Raw genomic sequence first — 26,933 nt, 5'->3', positions numbered from 1 at the left:
ACATTGTGACCACTAATTATTCCAGCAAATTTTATATTCAAAAAGTCAAATGGCGCTCCTTCCCTTCTGAACCCTGCCGTGCTCCCAAACAGTGGTTTTCCCTCACATATGGGGTATCTGTGTGCTCAGGAGAAATTGCACAACAAATTTTGGGGTCCATTTTTTTCTGTTACTTTTGTGAAAATAAAAAAATTGTGTCTAAAGTAAAAAAAATTGAAAAAAGTTAAATGTTCATTTTTTTTCTATATTTCAAAAATTCCTGTGAAGCACCTCAAGGGTTAATAAACTTTTTGAATGTAGTTTTGAGCACCTTGAGGGGTGCAGTTTTTAGAATGGTGTCACGTTTGCGTATTTTCTGTTATATAGACCCCTCAAAGTCACTTCAAATGTGATGTGGTCCCTGAAAAAAATGGTTTTGTAAATTTTGTTGGAAAGATGAGAAATCGCTTGTCAGCTTTTAACCCTTATAACTTTCTAACAAAAAAAAATAAATGTTTAAAAAATTGTGCTGATGTAAAGTAGACATGTTGGAAATGTTATTTATTAACTATTTTGTGTGACATATCTCTCTGATTTAAGGGCATAAAAACTAAGTTTGAAAATTTCTAAATTTTTGAAATTTTTGCCAAATTTGCTTTGTTTTTCACAAAGAAACGCAAGTGATATCGAAGAAATTTTACAACTATCATGAAGTACAATCTGTCACGAAAAAAAACAATCTCAGAATCAGTGGGATCCGCTGAAGCGTTCCAGAGTAATTACATCATACTTTTTTTTTTTTTCAAGTTGGAGCAGTTTTGCTAAAAATGGTTCCTTTCGGACCCGCTATCCCAGACTGATTTACTTCATCTATTAACATTAATAAATTTAGAGTAGCAACCCCCCCCCCCCCCCCCCGGTCACATCTGGGATTTGTATCTCCTTATTGGTTTTTTGCTGCTTTGTGTATTTACACTGTACGGCGGTGTCAGATGTAATGACCTGGGACAAGCCTAATGGCCATTTATTGACAGTGTATATTTAAAGGTCACGCGCAGTGTTCAGGTCTTGTGGGATTATAGGCAAGTCCATCTGCAATGATCACTCTCCATACATGCAGAACAGGCTAATCTACGAGACGAGGAGACTCCTCGGAGCATATTCTCTGCCATTGTCTCCAAATCCCATAGGACTCTCTTGTGTTGATCGGACCATTATTTCCTGCCCGCTATATTGAAAAATGGATGAAGGAAATGATTTTTCACCCTTGCATGAAATTACATTATAATTTATTTATTTTTTTTTTTTGGACAGACTAAAGTCTTGACTACCAGCTTTAACGATGGGGCCACCAATAATTTGTGTGCATCACCTGGAGACGAGACAATCTCTAGAAATTAGTTTTGGGCTGATTTGCTTAAATTGTCCAGATGGCTTGATGTGGTCGAATAAAAATCGTCTATCATGCTCTAAGGTCTCTCCAGACGCCAAAGCAAAAAAACCCATCAGGGCCAGGAAGGGGTTAAAAATACTAAATTATATTCTCCTGTCCTAGTGCCACTCTTCACATTATTCTGTCGCGCAAATCTCTACCTGCCTAATTCTGGAGATTAGCAAATCAATTTGTAAGAAATCAAATTTGTTATGAATTTCCCCTAAAGTTTGGAATTACCAAAATATATATATAAAAAAAATTGAGGATTTGGTTCATACAAATCCATCAGTGTGCTGTAACTTTAGCCCTGTCGGTCACCATTTTACTGGATTCTTTATACAATTTGTTGTGAAATTTCTCCTGAGTAAGCAGATACCCCATATGTGGTCGAAAACCACTGTTTGGGTACACGGCTGGGCTCGGAAAGGAAGGAGCGCCATTTGACTTTGTGAATGTAAAAATTACTGGAATAATTAGCGGGCACCATGTCGCGTTTGGGGAGCTTAACAGTGGAAACCCCCCACAAGTGACACCATTTTGGAAACTAGACCTCTCAAGGAATTTATTCAGATTTGTGGTGTGCACCGTGAACCCACAGGTGCTTCACAGAATTTTACAACGTGGATCTGTAAAAATGAAAAAAGTATATTTTTCCCACAAATATGCTGTTTTAGCCCCAATGTTTTTAATTTTCACAAGGATAGCAGGAGGAAATGGACCCCAAAATTTGTTGTGCAATTTTTCCTGTGTATGCCGATACACCATATGTTGTCGAAAACTACTTTTGATGCACAGTGCAAAGCTCAGAAGGGAAGAAGCTCAACATTGAAGTTCAGATTTTGCTGGAATGGTTTGAGGGTCCCTTTGTAACATTGGCAGGGCCTCTGAGGTGCCAGAACTGCGGAACCCCTCCTAAGAGATCTCATTTTACAAACTACACCTCTCAATGAATTAATCTAGGGGTGCAGTGATCATATTGACTCTACAGGTGGGTCACAGAATGTTATACCATTGGGCGGTGAAGAAAAAAATAATTACATTTTTACCACCAAAATTTAGCTTTAGTCCCAGATTTTACATTTTCACACAGGAAAATGGGTAAAAATACCACCAACATTTGTCCCACAATTTCTGCTGAATGTAGAAATACATCCCATACGTGTATGTACAGTACTGCTTAGACACTCGGTGAGACTCAGGAGAGACTGAGTTCTATTTGCCTCCTGGAGTGTAGATTATTCTAGAATAGTATGCGGACTCCATATACAGAGACCCTATATTGTAGAGGAGCAGAATCCCCTCTCAAGCGACTCCATTTTGGAAATTATACCCCTTTGGGAATTTATCTACAGATGTAGTGATGATTTTGACTCCATGGGTGTTTTCCAGAAACAAGCAGTAGAGGATGTTGCTGAGTGAAAATTGCAAACTGCCGTTGTAGTGACCAGTATGTTGTAATAGTGACCAGTATGCCCAGCTCATGCTCCCGGAGACATGCACCTGTAAATTAGGCGGGCTCTCATCGCTACAGGAATGCCAAACATGTGGACGCTAACTGCTTTTTAGGCAGACTGGAGATCAGAAGGCAGGGGGGGTCATTTGGATCTGGGAATGCAGAATTTGCTGAATTTCTTTTGGGGGGGCGAGGAGTAGTAGCGCTTTTCCAGAGCCTTTGTGCTACTAGTAACATGGAAGCCCCTACGTTTCCATTGACAGATGACGGACCTGAGTGGGGACTTGATTTTTTTGTGGATTGCTTTGAAGCTTTTGTTAAGAACATTTTACATAACATTTTGGATCACATTTATCCTGCGCTCTACGCTTAGCACTTATATCGGGATTTCCATCTAAATCTCCAAATTACGTGATTCAAATGAAACCCCCAAGGGGTCCATTCACTATGATGAGGCAGCAGAGTTACTCTGGACTTTGTCTGGCCTCTGTTCAGCTGTGTCCTTCTTTTCAGAGGTGCACAAAACTGTGGCCGACTGGAAATTTTATTCACGGCTTAAAAGACAGTTACTGCTGGATCACAGGTCAGATGCCGTCCACAATCCCTCTATCTGCCTCATTGCAGGAAATCTTCCACTGGGGGTTGCATCTGAATCACATATTTGAAACAGAAATGAGGTATCTGCGCTGGTCTAGGTGATTAAAAATGAACTGTGACCAAAATTATTAAAATATAAATATTTATTGGTAAATAGTTAAAAAAATGAAGCATTAAAATTGATATAATTCAGGTATGATCAATGGGGTTAGCTGGCCTCCTAAGAGTAATATAAGAGCACAGTAAAAAATAAATAAAATTGGATTGGTGGTAGTCTTGCTGGGAGTAGGCTCCAGGGAATGGTTAAATGATGGAAACCTAGGAGGGAAGGAGAGGGAAAGGGTTAAAGTAGGCCTGTAATTATGGGAGTAAAGTAGCTAAATTAGATATATATCGAGAATACCTAGTTGCGGTGTAGGTGTGAACGTGGCGTTTAGTGACGCTCCGAAGAGACGGTCTGGACTAAAGATCTGTCGGGACACAGTAGTGTTAGGAAAAGGACCCAAACGGTAGCAGACAGACTCCCAGTGCTGGGCGTATTACCTTAGTGGAAAGGTGTAACAGGTGGCTGTAAGGTATGGGTTCTGCGTAGGTAACGTGGCTGTTTGATGTCCTACCTGGTTGGGCCAGATATAAACAATAATGGTTAAGTATAGGTATATATATATCTCAGGAGATATAGATAAATGTAAGTGCCGGAGGATATTCAGGTTATAAGAGACCAACCTGGGTTAAGGCTGGTACGATATGGACTGCATCCAGTATATGTTTAAACAACAAAGTTCATCATAACAGGCATCGACGAGTAAAAGAAAAAGCTCTGCTGTGGCGGGCACAGTGTGTGCTGGTGTACCTGGTATAGCGGAAGTGGCCGCTGTTGTTGCAGGCACGTTGATTCTTGCGTCTCCCCTTGTTGGAGGTACTGATAGGTCGTATGGCACTGACCTGATGGTGAAGACTGTGGAGCTGGATTCTGTAGCACTACGTTCGGAGTCCCGGCCGGAGGCTCCGGTAGCAGCGGAAGTGTAGAGGTGCCTGCTTCCTGCTCGCGGAGGGTAGCGGGGCGTCCGGTTTATTCTTGTTAGCAGAATGCAGGTGAAGACTGAGGCTCAGAGGTAGCAGCAGGAGCAGCCAGGAGAAGGAGGAATACTGGTAACAACTGAATGCAGCAGAGTCTCTGAGAGCAGGTAACAGAGATCCAAACAAGTCTGCAGGGCAGAGCAGGAAACTAGCAAACCACCTGGAGCAGATCACAGGCAGAATACTCTGAATCACATATTTGAAAGATTCACACAGAAACCCCGGTGTAAGCGCTCAGCGCAGAGCGCAGGATAAATGTGAGCCAAGCCTTACTGCGATCTTTGGGAGGCAGAATGAACAAAACAGCAGGTGAAGAATTGGTTGTATTTATTTTTTCTGCCATTTCTCGTGTGGTATAAGTGATTAGACGACTTTATTCTTCGGGTCAGTGCGATTACAGCGATACCAGATTCATATCGGGTTTTTATGTTTGCCAGCTGTCACACACTAAAAGACGTTATTTGTTGTTGCAAAAACTAGTTTTTTCATCGCCATATTTTAAGAGCTATCATTTTTACATATTTCCGCCGACATAGTAATGTAAGGGCTTGTTTTTTGCTGGGCGAGTTGATGTTTTTATTGGTACCATTTTCGGGAACGTGACATTTTTTGATCGCTTTCTATTCTGATTTTTGGTAGGCAGAATGAACAAAAACCAGTAATTCAGGAATTGTTTTTTTGGTTGTTTTTTTATGCCGTTCTGCGTGTGGTAAAATTGATAAGGCAGCGTTATTCTTCACGTCAGTACGTTTACAGCGGTACCACATCTATATCTTTTTTTTTTTTTATGTTTTGGCTCTTTTACACAATAAAAACTATTTTATAGAAAAAATAATTGTTTTTGCATCGCTTTATTCTTGAGAGCTGTAACTTTTTTATTTTTCCGCTGATGGAGCTGTATGGCGGCTTCTTTTTTTATGGGACAAGATGACATTTTCAGCGGTACCATTTTTATTTACATTCGTCTTTTTGATCGTGTTTTATTCCACTTTTTGTTCAGCGGTATCATGACAAAGCATCGTTTTTTGCCTCAAATTTTTATTTTATTTTTACGTTGTTCACTGAAGGGGTTAAATAGTGAGACAGTTTTATAGGTCAGGTTGTTCCGGATGCGGCGCCGCCAAATATGTGTACTTTTTTTTTTTTTTTCATAAAAATATTTATTTATGGGTATAATATATTTTATTTTATATTATTTAGTGATTTTTTAAAAATATTTTTACAAATATTTTTTCACTTTTTTCTACTTTTCTGCTTTGTCCCAGTATGGGACTTTCACTTTAGGACTTTCACTTTATTTTTCAGCCTGATTGCTTATAAAGCACAGGGATGCATGAGCATTCCTATGCCTTATAAACTGTCAGTGCTGCACTGACACACAAAGGTGCTACATCATGCACTACGCGTGATCTAGCAACTTTGCTAGCTCTGGTGACCCGGATGTAGTCATGATGACATCGGGTCACCATGGCAATGATCGGACCCCGTGATGACGTCGCAGGGTCTCTGATCCAAGGGCAGAGGGGCTTTCTTCCCTATGCAGCCCCTCTGCCTGCACGCTAAATGCTGCGATCGCAGCATTTAGCAGATTAAAGTGGCAGGAACGGTGTGGGCACCGCTCCGGCCACTGAGTCCCGGTGTCAGCTGTCAGAATCAGCTGACACCCGTCAGCGATCCCACGCGCACAGCCTGTCCTTCCCGACGACTATGTATATTTACTATGTCGAGAAGGAGTTAAAGGTAAAAAATAAAAATAGATAAACTGATACATTTTATTTACTTAGTTGGAATAAAGAAATGTAAAATAAAATCTAATTATAATGATGTATTATTATTAATTCTTTATTATCATTATTATTAAGAATTAATAATACATTATTTCTTAAGGTGCATATTAATAATAGTAATAATAATAATAATTAATAGTACATTATTATTATTTATTTTATTTTATATTTCTTTATTCCAACTAAATAAGTTAAATAAATATAACCCCAGATCTGGCAAATTATATATACTAGGGAAACCAAGAGGCACAGTTGCCCTTAGCAAACCCATGGTCAAACTCCATATGCAATTGTAATAACTCAGGAGAAAACAAGGAGTATGTCTCCTGTCTTTTTGTATTTTGTGTGCTTTTTTTTGTACAATATAACTTTTGATTCTATTGTAATAAAATGTAACTTTTATTAAATAAGTTAAATGTATCAGTGTATCTTTTTTTTTTTTTTTTACATTTAATTTTTTTTTCTTAAATCATTCACATTTCTAAAGGTCCATAATAATAATAATCTTCGACTTTATATATGAAGAGCTGTCGACAGGCATATACACTGACAAGGGTATATACTCGGTGGTCTCCTTAAATAAGAGGTCATATATCAAATCATGACAGGTAGCAGAAAGCTCAGTGCCACAGAGGGACCTGCGGAGATCTGCTAATGACGGCCTCTCAATATCACACAAAGGTTAAATTTATTATTTAACGCCTCTCTAATTGACCCAGATCTCTCGTGAATACGGCGCTGGGTGTCTACTGGTCATGTCACATACGCTCCTCATAACCAATGCCAGGAAAATTTCATTTTATTTTCCATAAGAAAAAAGTATAGTATTTTTTTTTTTTTATCTTTTCTATGTTGCTGTAAAGATGTTTTTGGAAAGTCTATTATTTTCCGTTTTAAGGCAGTCATTTATATTATTATTATTTTATTTATTTTTACCTGGTAAAAATTAAACTGGGCTGAACATTTTTCTTTAAATTTAAATGTAAAAAAAATACGAAATGTAAAAAGTTTTTTTTTTTTTTTTTCATTTTTTTTAACAAACTTTTAATGCTAAATCTTATAAAACTTCAATGTTCTATTTTGAAATTTCATTTTTTTTTTTTTAAATGTAATTGTTATAGTTACCAAGAAATATTAATTGGAGAGTACAGGTGTGGTTTGACATTGTCTCTTTTTTTTTCCAGTATTTTTGACAGTCTTTTAAATAAACTTTAAAAACCAGAGAGGCAAATAATTAAATGAATGTCACATTTCAAGGATTTTCTTAAGTACTTCTCTGGTTTTGGTGCAGTCCTCTTCAGAATTGTTGCCTTCCGATGAGAATTGACAGCAGCTTTTGCCTTTTTGTGTTGCACGCTCTCTTTTTGTGTATTGTGCCTATTGTAGTGTCGTGTAATTGGCGAGAATGTGTATCATCTAGGAGGCCAATTCATGCAAAATTCTTACTACCCATAAAATAAAGACTGCAGAGGTGTAAAAAAGACTGGATAATTGGTTTGGTAGCTCATTGTTTGTATCTAAGTCTTGGCAGCCGCGGAGGTGGAAGAAGTCTATCATGTGTATGTTGAGTGACAATCAGGTTATTATATTGTCTGCCGCCTGGAGTGGAAATCTCAAACAAAATTAACTTTTCACATGAAAAAAAAAATGTTTTTTTTTTTCTTTCCCCTCTAGTCTCCAATAAAATAATGAACTCTAGTTCTATGTTTTACCATCATGTTTTTTTCCCCAATTATTGTAAATGTTGCTTCTTTAAAAATAAGTTTAACGTCATCAGGTTAGTTTTATTTGTCTGGGAACTTTTTGTACAAAAAATGTTTACATTTCCGTAAAAATAATTGTGTAAGTGAATTATGAGAATTAAAGTGGTTGTCAAGTCAAAATATATTGATGAGCGAGCACTAAAATGCTCGGGTGCTCGTTGCTCGAGTCAAGCAAATTGTACTGCTCGGGTGCTCGACTCGAGCAACGAGCCCAATGTAAGTCTATAGGAAACTTGAGCATTTTTCCGGGGTCCCCCGATCACCCCAGAAGTCTGCATGGGATCTAAAAATTGCCGAAATCGATGGGAACAGTGCTCAAATGACATGGGGACAGCATGAGGAAGACCCCTGGAAGCATCTCTGACTCCCAGGTCACTGCTGGGAACAATGTTGTCAGAGTATTACGCCACTTTTATGGACTCACAATAAAACAAAACCAAAATGGATTTTCCTGGAAAAAATGTTAAGGAACATCCTTTCCAGGGTAATGACTTGCACGTAAGGCAAAATAAATAACCCCCCCAAAAAATGCTCCTCCACACCTTAGGCTATGTTCACATGGAGCGTTTTTGCACTTTTGCATTGCTTTCAATAGTGAAAAATACCTTCACCGATAAATGTCATTTTAACATTTTACTACCTCATCTAGCCATGTTGTGTGTGACACATCATCAGACACATACTGTTTCATTTATGAAGGAGGGACTCTGAAAGTCACAAAGCCTATTTTTATAGGACCATCAGGCAGCCCTTACTATTGTTAGTGGGCCATAAGCTGGCTATGGTTTGTTGTTCCCATTATTAAGGAGCGGGTCTCCTATACTATTATAGCGTATTCAGTGACTTCAAAGCCTGCCCAAAATTTGGAAAAATCCTAATACCCCTTTGAAGAGACATAGAGGGCCTGATCTAAAAAAATTATTTCCCATTATTAAGGAGCAGTTCTGCAATACAGTTATTGCGTATGCAGTGACTGCAACGGCTGCCTAAATTTTGGAAAAAACCCAATACCAATTTGAAGCCACATAGAGGAGGGCCTCAGTAAAAAAAAATGTTCCCATTATAAAGGAGCGGTTCTGCTATACAGTTATTGCGTATGCAGTGCCTGCAAGGGCTGCCAAAAATTAGGATGCATCCCAATACCCCTTTGAGGAGACATAGAGGAGGGCCTCAGTAAAAAAAAAAAATGTTACCATTCTTAAGGAGTGGGTCTCTGTGAAGATATTCAAGGTAATCCCATGTCATTAACGGTACACTGTTTGGCAGGGTTACAGAGATCTCCATGTACAGTGCAATCCAACACTTTTGAATACTTGTGCAGCAAGCAGAACGGAGGGGGCGGAGGAGCAGGGGGGTGACCAATCCCACAGCAGCTGCACAGGATTTGTCCCTTCCTTCCCCCACGCCATGTGTGTGAACTACATAATTCAACAGCGAGTTATGGGAAGACGATACGTCCGACTGATACACAAAATAGATTTTTGGTTGGAAACCGAAAAGAATGAAGAATCTCACTATTCCTTTCTTCACCGCCCTGCAAGCAAGGATAGTGAGATATGCAGCACAGCCTTTCAGAAGCCCCGAGGGCCACTGTGTTTTTGGTCTCTACGCGTAGCAGGGGCCCAGCTGGATCCAATGACACCAGAACCGGCTCCCTGGGATCGTCCAGTAAGGAGGTATAGCCCATCTTAGTTTTTGGGAATCTGTAGCTGGGAGAGAACTGAGGTGGAGACTTGGGCTTGAGCAGGGGGCAATAGGGTGAGTGACCCAGAGAGTTTAAAGGTCTCTGTAGCTAGAGCCTATTGTCTTTTCCTAGGGAAGTCGGGATGTCAAGTTGTGTGGGGAAAGTCCTGCAAAAACCAGAGGGCCCGAAAACCTCCCATGTGGCAGCCCATCCCCCGAAAGACAGGCCTTTCCATCTAAACCGGTAACTGACTTGTAACAACTGCTTTAGATTTTTTGTACCCATGCTTTTGTGTTTGCAACTCTGACCACTGTGTATGTATAACCATTATATATATAGTGTATTGTTTAGTGTGCCCTTAAGGCGATTAAATATATAATTTAACCTTGGGCTGTGCTTTTATCTCGATCCACGAACCTTACGTCTGTTGTTCGGTCCAACGAACACGCTACAGGGCGGGTTTCTAGCCCGATATAAGTCCGTTATATCAAATAGAAACTGGTGGCAGCTCTCCCAGGCCAAACAGACTTTGGTTCACTGGAGCTAGTGAACGGAGCCTCTCAGTCTGTCATGGTTGTGGTCGAGTGTGGTGCCACGTCAGTGACTGAGTGGGCCTCCTCTCCTCACTCCCTGGTGCCTTCCTGTACCCGTGTGGACAGGGGTTGTCTGTGCAGAACTGTACCAATCTGACCTTACACGTCCTAGAGGGGGTGCGGAACGTCACGTAGTTGCAGAGGGCAGGTCCGTACCACGTGCTCCATCTGACGTAACTGTGACGTTAGGCGGGAGGCGGGGTGTGGATCCATCACAAGCGGTGGCAACAGCGAGATTCTGCGGGGTCCCCCTGTTGCCTTTTCTTCACATTGGTATCAGTGGTGGGATTCTGCGGGGTCTCCCTGCTGCCGTTTCTTCACATTGGTGGCAAGCGGGGTTGGATCGAGATAATAGTGTGTGTGAGTGTTGAACGCATGCTCACAGACTGTAAAGACTGCCAGTAGTAGCTTTTGCTGCTGGAGTCTTAAGACCAGCTCAACACTAGACAGAGTGCAAATACTGTAAGGTGTGTGGGTGCATCAGGTTACAGTTCGGTGTCAGTGACCGTAGCGTGCAAGGATGGCCAGTAGCACCAGGAGCAAAACCAATTAAATGTCCAATGCTCCAGATGGTAGGGAGGAGGTGGAAGTCGATGTCGCTCCAGAAGGCGGGGAGTCCCGCCCAGGCACCCCAAGGAGAGGGTCGCCAGCGGTTGGTCCCACAGTGGGCCACCCACCACCCGACCCCCTCATGCAAGTTGCCCTTGCGAGTCTACAGGCTGGGGACAGGGCCACCTATGACACCCTCATGGCGGAACATCAGTGGGAGCGCGAGCACCAGAAAGATATTCTTCAGCTCCAGCTACAGTTCCCAGCCAGTCACGAGTCCCCTGAGATCCGAGTCCTGAAGCTACGGGCGGAGGACTTCCAGCTGGACAAAAGAGGGGACTTGGACACGTTCTTGCTGGCATTTGAAAAAATCTGTCACCAGTACCATCTGCCTGAGGACCAGTGGGTCTGGTTCTTAACCCCTCGCCTTAGGGGTAAGGCCCTGGAAATCTTCGGGTACCTGCCCAGTGAGACCACCCTGAGCTATGAGGCTCTGGTCCGGCAGTACAACCTGACCCCTGAGTCGTACCGGAAGAAGCTCCGAAGTCTGCAGCGGAGTCCTGCAGACAGCTGGGTTGATCATATGCGAGCCCTACTGAGAGCCGTTGATCAATGGACCACGGGACTGGAGCTCACCACCAGCAGCTGTAGGAGCTCATCGCGACTGAGCAGTTTCTGTGGAACTGCCCTGAGGACCTCCAACAGCACCTCCGTGACCGGAAGCCAAAGGGGGCCTCTGCAACAGTGACACTTGCTGAAGAGTACTCAAACAGGAATCCAGAGGCCAAGAAACTTGCCGGCTGGAGAGGGAGTTAGACGAACGCGGTGCCTGCTGTCCCTGCCCCCAAGCCCAAGGGGGCACCTACCCATGCTTTCCTCTCTACGCCGATGGGGAATCCCCGACTGTGTCACCTTTGCCGACAGCCAGACCACTTCAAAGCCATGTGTCCCCAGCGCCAGAAGGGCCCGTCCCCATCCCAGAAACCGTCCACTGTTTTGTGTGGGGGTGGTGGGAGTTCCCTTGACAACCTTCAGACTGTCACCATAGGTCAGGCCAGAGCCATGGGACTGCGAGACACCGGCGCTGAGATGACTCTTGTGCGGCCTGAACTGGTGTCACCCCAGAATTTGATACCTGGGAAGACTCTTGCTGTCTCTGGGATTGGAGGCATCGAGCCCATCGCTCGGACTGGGGCATCGGGAGTGGAGAGCGGGAGGTGAGGCTAACTCCGAACATTCCCGCGAGTGTTTTACTTGGGAGAGACTTGGGGCGGCTAGTGTCCCACTATGTGGCCACTGAACCCCCAAGGCATAACTCTCCAGACAATGTCATGTCCACCCCTATTGCTTCTAATGTTATTAATATGCCTACTGATGGGGATGGGAGGGTGGGTGATGTACTGTGTCCCTCTCCCCTCGTCGGGAGGTTATTCAAGTTGGCTGTGATAAGGCCTTAGAGTGTGGACAGCCAGCAGGCTGGAACAGTTCTTCCTGTGAGGTTGTCACAGAGGTGACAGATATGGGGCAGACAGCTGCATAAGAGGAGCATGCTATGGCGGGCGGGGCAGTCCCAGGAGAGGTAGGGCTCTCAGGTAAGGCCGCAGGGCAGGGTTCCCCCACAACCGGGATGTCAAAGGGCCAGAGTAGTCCATTTAGACCAGATGCTTGGTCAGAATCGGAAGAGAAGAGGGCGCTACCCACGGTCACAGCGGCCGTGGCCTCTGTCACGCGCTGTGGTGACACCCGGGCCCCAGGGGCCCCTCGGGAGTCTGGCGGCTTCTCCCCTTCCAACCAAGTGGCTGCCAGGTCAGGCCGAGGCCAAGAGACAGGTCCTGGGGAACTGACAAAAGACGTGGCAGTTTTGTCTATTCTGGTCACGTCCAGTCAGGGGTTTCAGGCGGCGTTAGAGACTGACGACAGCCTGAAAGCTCTTAAGGAGCAGGCAGCTCAGCCTCCCTCGAACTCAGACCTCAAGCGGGTGGTCTGGGACCAAGGACTGCTGTACCGAGTAACGGTCCAGCGAGGTTCACCGGAGGTGTGGCCCAGGGACCGACAGTTAGTGGTACCCTATCTGTTCCGGAGTTGTTGCAGATGGCGCACGATATTCTAGTGGCCGGAGATTTAGGGATCCATAAGACCAAGGCCAGGTTAGCCCAGCATTTCTTCTGGCCAAGGATGGGGGCCGAGGTGGCTGCCTACTGTCTGTCGTGTGATACCTGTCAGAGGGTGGTGAAGGCGAGGCAGTGCCCCAAAGCCCCACTGGTAACTCTGCCCATCATTGAAGAGCCTTTCAGGAGGGTGGCTGTGGATTTGATTGGCCCGATGGCCACTCCCAGCAGCTCCGGGGAAATGCTTCAAACTGACGGTAGTAGATTATGCCACCCAGTACCCGGAAGCGGTAGCCTTGTCGTCCATTCGGGCCAACAAGGTGGCCACCGCCTTATTGGAGATTTTCTCCTGAGTGGGTTTTTTCCAGGAAATGCTCACTGACCGGGGGACCCAGTTCATGTCACAGCTTATGGAGTCCCTCTGTAAGCAAAATACAGGTGCAACATCTGGTGACCAGCTCGTACCACCCACAGACCAATGGCCTGTGCGAACAGTTCAATGGCACCCTGAAGCAAGTGTTTAAGATGTTGGTCGACTCCCACGGGCGAGACTGGGAGTGGTACCTCCCACACCTGCTATTTGCCTAGCGGGAGGTTCCACAGGCCTCAACGGGGTTCTCCCCCTTTGAGCTCCTGTACGGCCGGCATGCGCTGAGCCCTCTGGCTCTGGTGAAGGAGGTCTGGGAAGGGGACTTAGCCACCCCTGGAGTGTCGGTCATCGAATGTCGTGCTCTTCCGTGACAAAAATGCAGGCCTTGGCTCAGCTGGTGCACGACAATATGAAGCGAGCCCAGGCCGACCAGAAGCGATGGTACGACTAGAATGCTTGTGAGAGGACCTACCAGGTGGGTCAAAAGGTGTGGGTACTGGTCCCCATACCTCAGGACAAGCTTCAGGCGGCCTGGGAAGGCCCGTACCTCGTGCACCAGCAGCTCAATGCCGTGACGTACCTGGTCACCCTGGACCACGCCCGAGGAAGGCGGAAGGCCTTCCACATGAACATGATGAAGGCACATCCTGAGCGGGAGGACTGCGCCCTTCCCTTGTGCAACCTGCTAGAGGAGGGAGAGAAGACGACCCTCCCGGACATGCTCGCCCAGGCTAGGGCGAGTGGGACCATCAAGGACGTGGAGGTTTGCCACCAGCTATTGTCGGACCAATGGTCCCAGCTGTGGGCAACCCTGCACCTTTTCCAGGATTTGTTCATCAACAAGCCCGGAAGGACAGAGTCAGCCGTCCATCACGTGGACATCGGAGATCACCCTCCAATCTGGCGTTCAGCATACCGGATTTCCCTGGAAGTGCAGCAACACCTGCGCCAGGAGATTGACGAGATGCTGAAGCTGGGGTTCATCCAACCCTCCAGCAGTGAATGGCCCTTGCCTGTGGTCCTTGTCCCAAAGAAGGACCGGACAACCCGGTTCTGCATGGATTACAGGGGGCTCAACACTGTCACGGTCACCGATGCATACCCAATGCCACGCATCTATGACCTGCTCGATCAGTTGGCAGGGGCCAAGTACCTGACCATCATGGATCTGAGCCAGGGATATTGACAGATTCCCCCGACGCACGAGAACGCTCTGCCTTTATCACCCCATTCGGACTGTATGAGTCTGCGGTGATGCCATTTGGCATGAAGAATGCCCCTGCCAATTTTCAGCGGATGGTCAACACGCTGCTCATGAGACTCGAAGGGTACGCGGCCGCGTACCTAGATGACATTGCCATCTTCCGTCCAACCTAGTAGGATCACCTAGAGCATCTGGCGCGGGTGCTCGGGTGGATCCAATGGGCAGGCTTGACCAATAAGCCAGAAAAGTACTAGCTGGGTGTGACTGAGGTCCACTACCTGGGACACCGGGTAGGTAGGGAAGCTCTGAAGCCAGAGCCCGGGAAGGTGGATGCCATTGCATCCTGGACCACCCCCAGGACCAAGAATCAGGTGATGTCCTTCCTGGGCACTGCCGGGTACTATAGGAGGTTCGTCCCTCACTATAGTAGCCTGGCGAAGCCCCTGACGGACCTCACCAAGAAGAAGCTGCCCTCCCCAGTCGCCCTTTCTAGCTCCCCGATACTACAGTTTGACGATTTGAAGTGGCCGTTTGTAATGCATACCGACGCCAGTGACTTTGGCCTCGGTGCTGAGCTCAGCCAGGTTAACACTATGGGCTATGAACACCCCTTTTTGTACCTGAGCCGGAAGCTCCTGCTGAGGGAGGTGGCCTATTCTACGATGGAGAAGAAATGTCTGGCAATTGTGTGGGCCCTTCAGCGTCTGTAGCCATACTTGTACGAATGCCAATTCACCGTGGAAACAGACCACAACCCCCTCAGCAGGTTACACACCATATCCAGGACAAATGGGAGGCTGCTACGCTGGAGCCTCTCGCTCCAGCAGTACCACTTCGCCATTCGCCACAAAAAGGGCCGCGAACATGGCAATGCTGACAGCTTATCCTGGTAAGGGAAAGTTGCGGATGGGCGCTGGGGAACACCGAGTGGTGCTGCGCCCTCTAAAGGGCGGAGGTGTGAAGATATGCAAGGTAATCCCATGTCAATCACGGTGCACGGTTTGGCATGGTTACAGAGATCTCCGACACTTTTGAATACTTGTGCAGCAAGCAGAACTGAGGGAGTGGAGGAGCAGTGGGGTGACAAATCCCGCTGCAGCTCCACGAACCTTACATCTGTTGTTCGGTCCAAGGAAAACGCTACCAGGCGGGTTTCTAGCCCGATATAAGTCCGTTATATCAAATAGAAACTGGTGGCAGCTCTCCCAGGCTGACCAGGCTTTGCTTCACTGGAGCTAGTGAACGGAGCCTCTCAGTCTGTCATGGTTGTGGGCAAGTGTGGTGCCACGTCAGTGACTGAGTGGGCCTCCTCTCCTCACTCCCTGGTGCCTTCCTGTACCCGTGTGGACAGGGGATGTCTGTGCAGAACTGTACCAATCTGACCTTACACGTCCTAGAGGGGGTGCGAAATGTCACGTGCAGAGGGCAGGTCCGTACCACACACTCCATCTGACGTAACTGTGACATTAGGCGGGAGGCGGGGTGTGGATCCATCACAAGCGGTGGCAACAGCGAGATTCTTCGGGGTAGGCCTTTTGCCGTTTCTTCACATTGGTGGCAGCGGTGGGATTCTGCGGGGTCTCCCTGCTGCCGTTTCTTCACAGTCTCCTATACTGGTAATGCCCATGCAGTGGCTGCAAGGGTTGGCCAAAAATTGAACGCATTCCAATACCCCTTTGAAGAAACGTAGAGGAGGTCCTCATTAAAAAAAAATGTTACCATTGTTAAGGAATGGGTCTGCTATACTGTTAATGCCCATGCACTAAATGCATGGGCTGAAAACATTTACCCCTGGGGGGTATACATGAACAGAACATACTGTATAACATACAGAATGTTAGTGGTAGACCTCTAAAAAAAAATTTCCTATGCCATCATAAAAACCCTTACAATAAAATTATGTGGGTGTTGCATCACGGTTACCCTGGTGATATGGTGGTGGAGGAGAAGGAGGAGGACAGCAGAAAATAGCCAAAATCATGAAGCGTATACCCATGTCTGGGTGTGAAGAGGTGAATGGAAATAGTCCTTCCAAAAAAAGCCACTGGATTTGAGTTTGTTACGCTGCTATCATTCGGTGGTGTTTTGAGAATTCTTGCCCAATCCTGCCCTTGTTCATTTTTATAAGAGTCAGCCTGCCAGCATTTTCAGTTGACAGGCGGATGCGTCTATCAGTTCTAATGCCCCCGGTGGCACTAAAAACCCACTCTGACAAAACGCCAGCGGCATGGCTGGTCAGGACCTCCACTGCTTAGAGAGCCAGTTCTTGCCAAGTGTCCAGCTTGAATACACAATAATTATAAGGCAAAGAGGAATCACGGAGGATGTTGGTACAGTCGGCAAGGTAGTCCTTCAGCATTGTCCAAAACGCTTCCTTCCTTGTCAGAATACCCCGCGCATCAGGGCCTGGGCGCTTGGAGGGTCTGAGAAAACTGTCCCACACCTTTGACAGTGTTCCCCTGCCTCTGCTGCATCGTATTTGTGCCCCCCTCGCCTGTACTTCTTGGTTGTCTAAGGAACTGTGACCTCTGCCACCAGCGTTTTCAGATGGGAATTTTTTTAATAATTCCACACCAAGGGCCTTCTGGTACTGCAACATTTTACTAAACCTCTCCACCACTGAAATGAGAGATACAAAGTTCTCCTTGTAGCATGGGTCTAGAAGTGTAACCAACCAGTAATTACTGTTGGCCAAAATGCGTACAACGCGAGGGTCACTGGAAAGGCAGCAGAACATAGTCAGCCATGTGTGCCAGACTGCCACCAGCCAAATCTTCCCTGTCCTGAACAAAAGGATGACTGTCCATGCTCTCCTCTTCATCATAGAATCATAGAATCATAGAATGGTAGAGTTGGAAGGGACCTCCTGGGTCATCTGGTCCAACCCCCTGCTCAAAGCAGGATTCACTAGATCATCTCAGACAGATGTCTGTCCAGCCTCTGTTTGAAGACGTCCATTGAAGGGGAACTCACCACCTCTCGTGGCAGCCTGTTCCACTCATTAATCACCCTAACTGTCAAAAAGTTTTTTCTAATATCTAATCTGTGTCTCCTCCCATTTAGTTTCATCCCATTGCTTCTAGTCTTTCCTTGTGCAAATGAGAATAAAGATGATCCTTCTACAATGTGACAGCCCTTGACATATTTGTAGACAGCTATTAAGTCTCCTCTCAGTCTTCTTTTTTGCAAGCTAAACATTCCCAAATCCTGCAACCGTTCCTCATAGGACATGGTTTGCAGACCAGTCACCATTCTGGTCGCTCTTCTCTGAACTTGCTCCAGTTTGTCTATGTCTTTTTTAAAATGTGGTGCCCAAAACTGTACACAGTATTCCAGATGAGGTCTGACCAAAGAGGAGTAAAGACCGATAATGACTTCACGTGATCTAGACTGTATGCTTCTGTCTAGATCACGTGAAGTCATTATCGGTCTTTACTCCTCCTCATTCTCCCTTTCCTCAGGTCATCCATGCTGAACAGATGGTATGAATGTGGTGTGGGTAGTACCATCTGAAGCGCAGGAAACAAGCTTTTGTTCCTCCTCCTCCTAATTAGCACCTAATCCGCGTTGGGATGAGATGAGGCTGGGCTGTGTGGCATCACCTTGTATGGTTCCTTGTGCCTTCAATGCCTCCTCTTTAATTGTGAGCAGCGAGCATTTCAGAAGACAGAGAAGCGAGATGGTGACGCTAATTATGGCGTCATCACCGCTCACCATCTTGGTGGAGTCCTCAAAGTTTTGGAGGATGGTACAGATGTCTGACATCCATGCCCACTCCTCAGTTCTTATGTGTGGAGGCTGACCTGAATGCCGACGGGTGTGTTGAAGCTGGTACTCAACAACTGCCGTCTTCTGCTCACAAATCCTTTCCAACATCTGCAAGGTTGAGTTCCAACCGTGGTAACATCACACACCAGTCGGTGAGCTGGAAGCTGCAAACGCTGCTGAAGCACAAGGAGGGCGGCAGAAGCTTTAGGTGACTTTCTGAAATGGGTACACACGTGGCGTACTTTGACAAGCAGATCAGGCAGATCCGGATAGGTTTTGAGAAACCGCTGAACCACTAGGTTGAGCACATGGGCTAGGCATGGTAAGTGTGTGTGGTTGCGTAGCTTCAGAGTCGCCACCAGGTTCCGGCCATTGTCACACACGACCATGACTAGCTGTAGGTTCAGCGGTGACAGCCACAGATCTGCCTGCTCTGTTACAGCTATCAACAACTCTTCAGAGGTGTGCGGTTTGTCCCCTAAGCATATTAGATTCAGCAGTGCCTGTTGCCGCTTGGCCGAGGCAGTGCTGCCGTGCATCCAGCTTCCGACTAATGTGGTCATTTCGGAGATGGAGGCTGAGGAGGAGGTGGTGCAAAAGCTGTAGAATGTGGGGGCAACCCTGATTGACCCAGGGCCCGCAATCCTCGGCGTCGAGATTCGGGAGGACGTGTTCCATCCCAAAGTCCGACTGGGTCCCGGCTTCCACCTTATTAACCCAGTGTGCCGTCAGCGACATGTACCATCTCTAGCCACAAGCCCTTGTCCACGTGTCCGTGGTTAGGTGGACCTTCCCAGTAACTGCGTTGTTGAGGGCACGACTAATGTTCTGGGACACGTGCTTGTGTAATGTGGGGACAGCACACTGCTAGAAATAGTGGCGGCTGGAGACCGAGGGATGGCCGCCGCCATCAGGTTGCAGAAAGCTTCCGTCTCCACAAGCCTAAAAGACAACATTTCAAGCGCAAGCGTTCGAGAAATGTGTGCGTTTAGTAGTGTGGCCTGTGGGACGTTGGCTGCGTATTTGTGCTTGCGTTCCCAGGACTGGAGTAGGGACAACTAAACGCTGCGCTGGTACAAGGATGTGGTTGCTGATGGTGGTAGTTGCGAGTGTGCAACGACAGGTGCAGGGCAGGAGGCATCTTCGCATGCGCCATGGACAGGGGGGATTGGCGTGCACGCACAACAGTGGAACAGACAGTGGTATCATCCGCAGACACTGTTTCTAGACTCTGGCATTTGGCCCATAGAATCATAGAATCATAGAATGGTAGAGTTGGAAGGGACCTCCTGGGTCATCTGGTCCAACCCCCTGCTCAAAGCAGGATTCACTAGATCATCTCAGACAGATGTCTGTCCAGCCTCTGTTTGAAGACGTCCATTGAAGGGGAACTCACCACCTCTCGTGGCAGCCTGTTCCACTCATTAATCACCCTAACTGTCAAAAAGTTTTTTCTAATATCTAATCTGTGTCTCCTCCCATTTAGTTTCATCCCATTGCTTCTAGTCTTTCCTTGTGCAAATGAGAATAAAGATGATCCTTCTACAATGTGACAGCCCTTGACATATTTGTAGACAGCTATTAAGTCTCCTCTCAGTCTTCTTTTTTGCAAGCTAAACATTCCCAAATCCTGCAACCGTTCCTCATAGGACATGGTTTGCAGACCAGTCACCATTCTGGTCGCTCTTCTCTGAACTTGCTCCAGTTTGTCTATGTCTTTTTTAAAATGTGGTGCCCAAAACTGTACACAGTATTCCAGATGAGGTCTGACCAAAGAGGAGTAAAGACCGATAATGACTTCACGTGATCTAGACTGTATGCTTCTGTCTAGATCACGTGAAGTCATTATCGGTCTTTACTCCTCCTCATTCTCCCTTTCCTCAGGTCATCCATGCTGAACAGATGGTATGAATGTGGTGTGGGTAGTACCATCTGAAGCGCAGGAAACAAGCTTTTGTTCCTCCTCCTCCTAATTAGCACCTAATCCGCGTTGGGATGAGATGAGGCTGGGCTGTGTGGCATCACCTTGTATGGTTCCTTGTGCCTTCAATGCCTCCTCTTTAATTGTGAGCAGCGAGCATTTCAGAAGACAGAGAAGCGAGATGGTGACGCTAATTATGGCGTCATCACCGCTCACCATCTTGGTGGAGTCCTCAAAGTTTTGGAGGATGGTACAGATGTCTGACATCCATGCCCACTCCTCAGTTCTTATGTGTGGAGGCTGACCTGAATGCCGACGGGTGTGTTGAAGCTGGTACTCAACAACTGCCGTCTTCTGCTCACAAATCCTTTCCAACATCTGCAAGGTTGAGTTCCAACCGTGGTAACATCACACACCAGTCGGTGAGCTGGAAGCTGCAAACGCTGCTGAAGCACAAGGAGGGCGGCAGAAGCTTTAGGTGACTTTCTGAAATGGGTACACACGTGGCGTACTTTGACAAGCAGATCAGGCAGATCCGGATAGGTTTTGAGAAACCGCTGAACCACTAGGTTGAGCACATGGGCTAGGCATGGTAAGTGTGTGTGGTTGCGTAGCTTCAGAGTCGCCACCAGGTTCCGGCCATTGTCACACACGACCATGACTAGCTGTAGGTTCAGCGGTGACAGCCACAGATCTGCCTGCTCTGTTACAGCTATCAACAACTCTTCAGAGGTGTGCGGTTTGTCCCCTAAGCATATTAGATTCAGCAGTGCCTGTTGCCGCTTGGCCGAGGCAGTGCTGCCGTGCATCCAGCTTCCGACTAATGTGGTCATTTCGGAGATGGAGGCTGAGGAGGAGGTGGTGCAAAAGCTGTAGAATGTGGGGGCAACCCTGATTGACCCAGGGCCCGCAATCCTCGGCGTCGAGATTCGGGAGGACGTGTTCCATCCCAAAGTCCGACTGGGTCCCGGCTTCCACCTTATTAACCCAGTGTGCCGTCAGCGACATGTACCATCTCTAGCCACAAGCCCTTGTCCCCGTGTCCGTGGTTAGGTGGACCTTCCCAGTAACTGCGTTGTTGAGGGCACGACTAATGTTCTGGGACACGTGCTTGTGTAATGTGGGGACAGCACACTGCTAGAAATAGTGGCGGCTGGAGACCGAGGGATGGCCGCCGCCATCAGGTTGCAGAAAGCTTCCGTCTCCACAAGCCTAAAAGACAACATTTCAAGCGCAAGCGTTCGAGAAATGTGTGCGTTTAGTAGTGTGGCCTGTGGGACGTTGGCTGCGTATTTGTGCTTGCGTTCCCAGGACTGGAGTAGGGACAACTAAACGCTGCGCTGGTACAAGGATGTGGTTGCTGATGGTGGTAGTTGCGAGTGTGCAACGACAGGTGCAGGGCAGGAGGCATCTTCGCATGCGCCATGGACAGGGGGGATTGGCGTGCACGCACAACAGTGGAACAGACAGTGGTATCATCCGCAGACACTGTTTCTAGACTCTGGCATTTGGCCCATAGAATCATAGAATCATAGAATGGTAGAGTTGGAAGGGACCTCCTGGGTCATCTGGTCCAACCCCCTGCTCAAAGCAGGATTCACTAGATCATCTCAGACAGATGTCTGTCCAGCCTCTGTTTGAAGACGTCCATTGAAGGGGAACTCACCACCTCTCGTGGCAGCCTGTTCCACTCATTAATCACCCTAACTGTCAAAAAGTTTTTTCTAATATCTAATCTGTGTCTCCTCCCATTTAGTTTCATCCCATTGCTTCTAGTCTTTCCTTGTGCAAATGAGAATAAAGATGATCCTTCTACAATGTGACAGCCCTTGACATATTTGTAGACAGCTATTAAGTCTCCTCTCAGTCTTCTTTTTTGCAAGCTAAACATTCCCAAATCCTGCAACCGTTCCTCATAGGACATGGTTTGCAGACCAGTCACCATTCTGGTCACTCTACTCTGAACTTGCTCCAGTTTGTCTATGTCTTTTTTAAAATGTGGTGCCCAAAACTGTACACAGTATTCCAGATGAGGTCTGACCAAAGAGGAGTAAAGACCGATAATGACTTCACGTGATCTAGACTGTATGCTTCTGTTAATACATCCCAGAATTGTATTTGCCTTTTTTGCTGCTGCATCACACTGTTGACTCATGTTCAGTCTATGATCTATTAGTATACCTAAGTCTTTTTCACATGTACTGTTGCTTAGCTCTATTCCTCCCATTCTGTATCTGCTTTTTTCATTTTTATTGCCCAGATGTAGTACTTTGCATTTTTCCCTGTTAAAAACCATTCTGTTGGTTGCTGCCCACTGCTCCAGTTTATTTAGGTCTTTTTGAATTCTCTCTCTCTCTTCTCTAGTATTAGCTATCCCTCCTAGCTTTGTGTCATCAGCAAATTTAATCAGTTTACCCTCAATTCCTTCACCTAAATCATTGATAAAGATGTTGAACAATACAGGTCCCAGGACGGAGCCCTGTGGTACCCCACTTGAGACATTCATCCAGCTGGATGTGAAGCCATTTACAACCACCCTTTGAGTCTGATCACTAAGCCAGTTATGAATCCACCTAACAGTTGCCTGGTCCATTGCATACTTGGTCATTTTTTCAATAAGGATGGTGTGAGATAAAATGACCAAGTATGCAATGGACCAGGCAACTGTTAGGTGGATTCATAACTGGCTTAGTGATCGGACTCAAAGGGTGGTTGTAAATGGCTTCACATCCAGCTGGATGAATGTCTCAAGTGGGGTACCACAGGGCTCCGTCCTGGGACCTGTATTGTTCAACATCTTTATCAATGATTTAGGTGAAGGAATTGAGGGTAAACTGATTAAATTTGCTGATGACACAAAGCTAGGAGGGATAGCTAATACTAGAGAAGAGAGAGAGAGGATTCAAAAAGACCTAAATAAACTGGAGCAGTGGGCAGCAACCAACAGAATGGTTTTTAACAGGGAAAAATGCAAAGTACTACATCTGGGCAATAAAAATGAAAAAAGCAGATACAGAATGGGAGGAATAGAGCTAAGCAACAGTACATGTGAAAAAGACTTAGGTATACTAATAGATCATAGACTGAACATGAGTCAACAGTGTGATGCAGCAGCAAAAAAGGCAAATACAATTCTGGGATCTAGTCGGGTACTTTGCTGTCATGTGCCTGAGCATGCTGGTGGTGGTCAGGCTGGTAGTTTTGCTGCCCCTGCTGATGCTGGCTTGTCAGATGTTGCAAATGACCTTTTTGAGGTTATCTGGACAGTCTTTAAAAAAGAACCAGACTCGGGAATACCTAACAGTTGTACTGGCAACCTCCGTCGTGTTGGTGTTCCGGGGAACAGTTGCCCGCCTTGTGTCTGGCCACCACACTGCTTGTTCCTGCCTGTTGTGGTGCTACCCCACCCTCCCCCTGTGTGCTGCTGTCCTCGCTCTGCATGTCACCTTGCCAGGTTGGGTGAGTGACTTTGTCCACCACCTCGTCTTCCACTTCCTCACCCTTGTCCTCCTCCTGACTTTCTGGTAATTGTGTCTCATCATCATCCACCTCTTGCGACAGTAATTGCACTTTCCCACCGTCTCCTTCATGTGAATATTTGGGCATCCCTACATGCAATCTGCTCTTGCCCCGCTTGAAGCTGGCCGGGTGAGAGACCCGAATCTATAAATGGAAAAGTGAACAGCTCTTCAGAGTGTCCAAGTGTGGGATCAGTTGTCTCCGGGCACTCTGCATGGTGGGAGGAAGGAGGATCAGGGTGAGGAATATGTGGTTCAGACTCACGACTACTGAGACTTGACCGTGTGGAAGACAGGGTGGTGGTGACAAAGTGACTGGAAGCATTATCTGCTATCCAACCAACAACCTTTTGACACTGCTCTGCTTTCAAGAGTGGTGTTCCGCGGCCCCCCATTAATTGGGACAGGAAGGTAGGCCGACATGATGTGGGTGTTTATTGTGCTCCCTCAGCAGGCACAGTTTCATCTTGCCCACAGCCTCAACCTCTGCGTGCACCATCACGATCACGTCCACTTCCCCATCCCTTGCCACACGCCTTTACCATTTTAATTGAAGTGGAATATTTGGTACGCTCCACAAAATGCCTGAATTATTACCGCAGTAATATGAGCTCACGTGTGACGACCACGGTATTGGGCTGTGGTCTTGTAGTATAGTATTGGTCAGCAACAAAGTGTGAATAGGTTCAATAAAACACAGATGGCTCTCTTTAAATGGAGTGGAATATTTGTCATGCTTCAAAAAATGTCACGATCATTACCGCAGTAATATGCGATCACATGTGATGTGATGTAAGTTTCTCTGCTTACACTGTACAGCAATATGAGTAAAATAAAAAAAATCTGCCTATATTCTGCTAACAAGCAAATGGAGCTGTAAAATGGAGTACTGTATTGCTTTTTAAGCAAATAATCAGGATTAAGAGCAAAAAAAAAATAGCCCTGATATGTAACAGCAGCAGCAGACAGAACGTGCAATGGACCCTATTGTGCTGTATATACTGCCACAAACCCTGCCTAACTCCTGTTATCACCACTGAATATATGCAGATGGATTAGTCCTTAGAAGGACTGTTAGTTCAGATGGATATATAGCTTGCTGTGGAATACCTATATCTAACTATTAAAATGCCAATTCTGTCCCTCACTCAGCAGCAGCTTTGACTACTCTTCCTGTTTCTGGGGAAGACTGCGACGAGCATAGGGTCACCAGGTCTTATATAGACCTGATGACGCTGTGCGGCCAGCCAATCACGGTAATGCCACTATCATTACAGTGAGTGGCAGGCAATCCCTGCATGTTAATTGGCTCTCTAAAGAGCGGCAAACATGCAGGGAGGGAACCCGAGCTCCCGCCCGAACATCCCGGAAATACTCGAGGAGCGCCAAGCATCTCAAACAGTGAGATGCTCTGGCGAGTACCGAGCAGTGACGAGCATGCGCGATCAACACTATTGATGACCTATACTATAGGTTAAGGCATTAATATCAGATAGTTAGGGGTCCGACACCTGCCACCTCAATTGATCAGCTGTTATAAACTCCGGTGACCAGATGTAAATACGTTGAAAGAACCTCCACTCCGAAGCTCTATTCGATGTGTAGTGGCTGCTGCTGAGTACTGCAGAATAGCTCCTATCTTCAAAGAATGCTGTCAATCTATATATTCTTTACCTGCAGACTTTGGGTACCCTCTTCCTTTTTTACTACAGATTGGCTTTCTCTAAAGTATATGTGACACCCCCATCCCACTGGGATCTCTAACACTGTGCTCTACCCCTCCTCTCTCTCAGATTAGTACTGAGAGTGAAGGCCCCGTCACACTAAGCGATGCAGCAGCGATCCCGACAACGATACGACCTGTCAGGGATCGTTGCTGCGTCGCTAATACATCGCTGGGGAGCTGTCAAACAGGCAGGCTCACCAGCGATAAGGGGAGCTGCGACATCGTGGAAAGGATCTTTTCACGATGTCCTGCTCCCGGTTACCACCCTGCTGCTGAAGCAGGAGCAGGCTGGTAACCATGATAAACAGCGGGTTACTAAGTGCGCGTGTGCCCCTAGTAACCCGCTGTTTACCATGGATACCACTCTGCTACGGTGCGCGGGAGGTTACCATTCACCTTAGCAGAGTCGTATCCATGATAAACATGGGGTTACTAGGGGCACACGCGCACTTAGTAACCCGATGTTTACCATGGATACCAGCCTGATCGTTGGTCCCGCTGGTCACACACAGCGATGTGTGCTGGCCAGCGGGAGGCCAACGACCAAAAAATGGTCCAGGACACTTTGCAGCGATCAGCGACCTCACAGCAGGGGCCTGATCGCTGCAAAGTGTCACACATAGCGACATCGCTGGTGAGGTCGCTGTTGCGTCACCAAAACCGTGACTCAGCAGCGATCTCGCTATGTGAGACGGGGGCTTAAGCTCACAACGAAGCGGACAGGTGACATTAGCCCTGAGCTGAAAACAAGTAGCAGCAACAGCATTGCCAGCTATATAAAGGAGTTGCATGTTGGAATTTTAGCTGATGACTATTTAAAAAGTTGATTGACAATAAGAAAAAAATGGTAGAAAGGCAAAAAGTCTTTCAATTTTATCCTAGAAAAGTGAACGTTATCTGTGTTCTATCATGTATAATTATCCATCTTCTATTTTTTTTTTTTTTTAAAGAATTAATATGGACCATCCTTGCTATTATTTTTCCCAAGTGTCTTGTCAAAACTTTAGTTCATTTAAAGATAATTTGTGTAACACAGGTTATTTTTGCCTTTTAGGTCTTGCTCGAGCCAAATCGGTCCCAAGCCACACATACTCTAATGAAGTAGTAACCCTTTGGTATCGACCTCCCGATGTCTTATTGGGCTCCACAGAATACTCCACCTGTCTAGACATGTGGTAAGCTTCGCTAGAAAGTCAATTTATTGTAAAATTGGCAGTTTTTTATTGATACATGCATAATTAAATTGTTATTTATAGGCAGCTAATATTGTGTCTCTCGTCAATATTAATTTAAAAAAAAGGAAGAAAGAGTAATTAATTCAATTTCTCACATCTCCACCTGTATCTGCTCCAGTGACGTCTGCCTCTGTCACCAGGTGCTGGCAGCACTGATTATGGA

The 26,933-nt window shown here is 46.4% G+C and overlaps 1 protein-coding gene across 5 annotated transcripts in view; it reads left to right on the top strand.

The window, feature by feature from the left end:
• CDK14 (cyclin dependent kinase 14) overlaps nt 1-26,933 on the top strand; it is a 628,470-nt gene that overhangs the window by 315,587 nt on the left and 285,950 nt on the right. For all 5 annotated transcript variants that reach the window (XM_073677399.1, XM_073677397.1, XM_073677401.1 and 2 more), the window contains one exon: nt 26,590-26,710. In XM_073677399.1, the coding sequence (XP_073533500.1) occupies nt 26,590-26,710 (121 nt within the window). The remainder of the gene's footprint in view (nt 1-26,589; nt 26,711-26,933) is intronic.

This window comes from Phyllobates terribilis, unplaced genomic scaffold, assembly GCF_046119375.1.
Source record: "Phyllobates terribilis strain yellow unplaced genomic scaffold, ASM4611937v1 Scaffold_4__5_contigs__length_816908805, whole genome shotgun sequence".
Taxonomy (NCBI): domain Eukaryota; kingdom Metazoa; phylum Chordata; class Amphibia; order Anura; family Dendrobatidae; genus Phyllobates; species Phyllobates terribilis.
The sequence above is the reverse complement of the archived record's forward strand: the minus strand, read 5'-3'. Positions and strand labels throughout refer to the sequence as shown.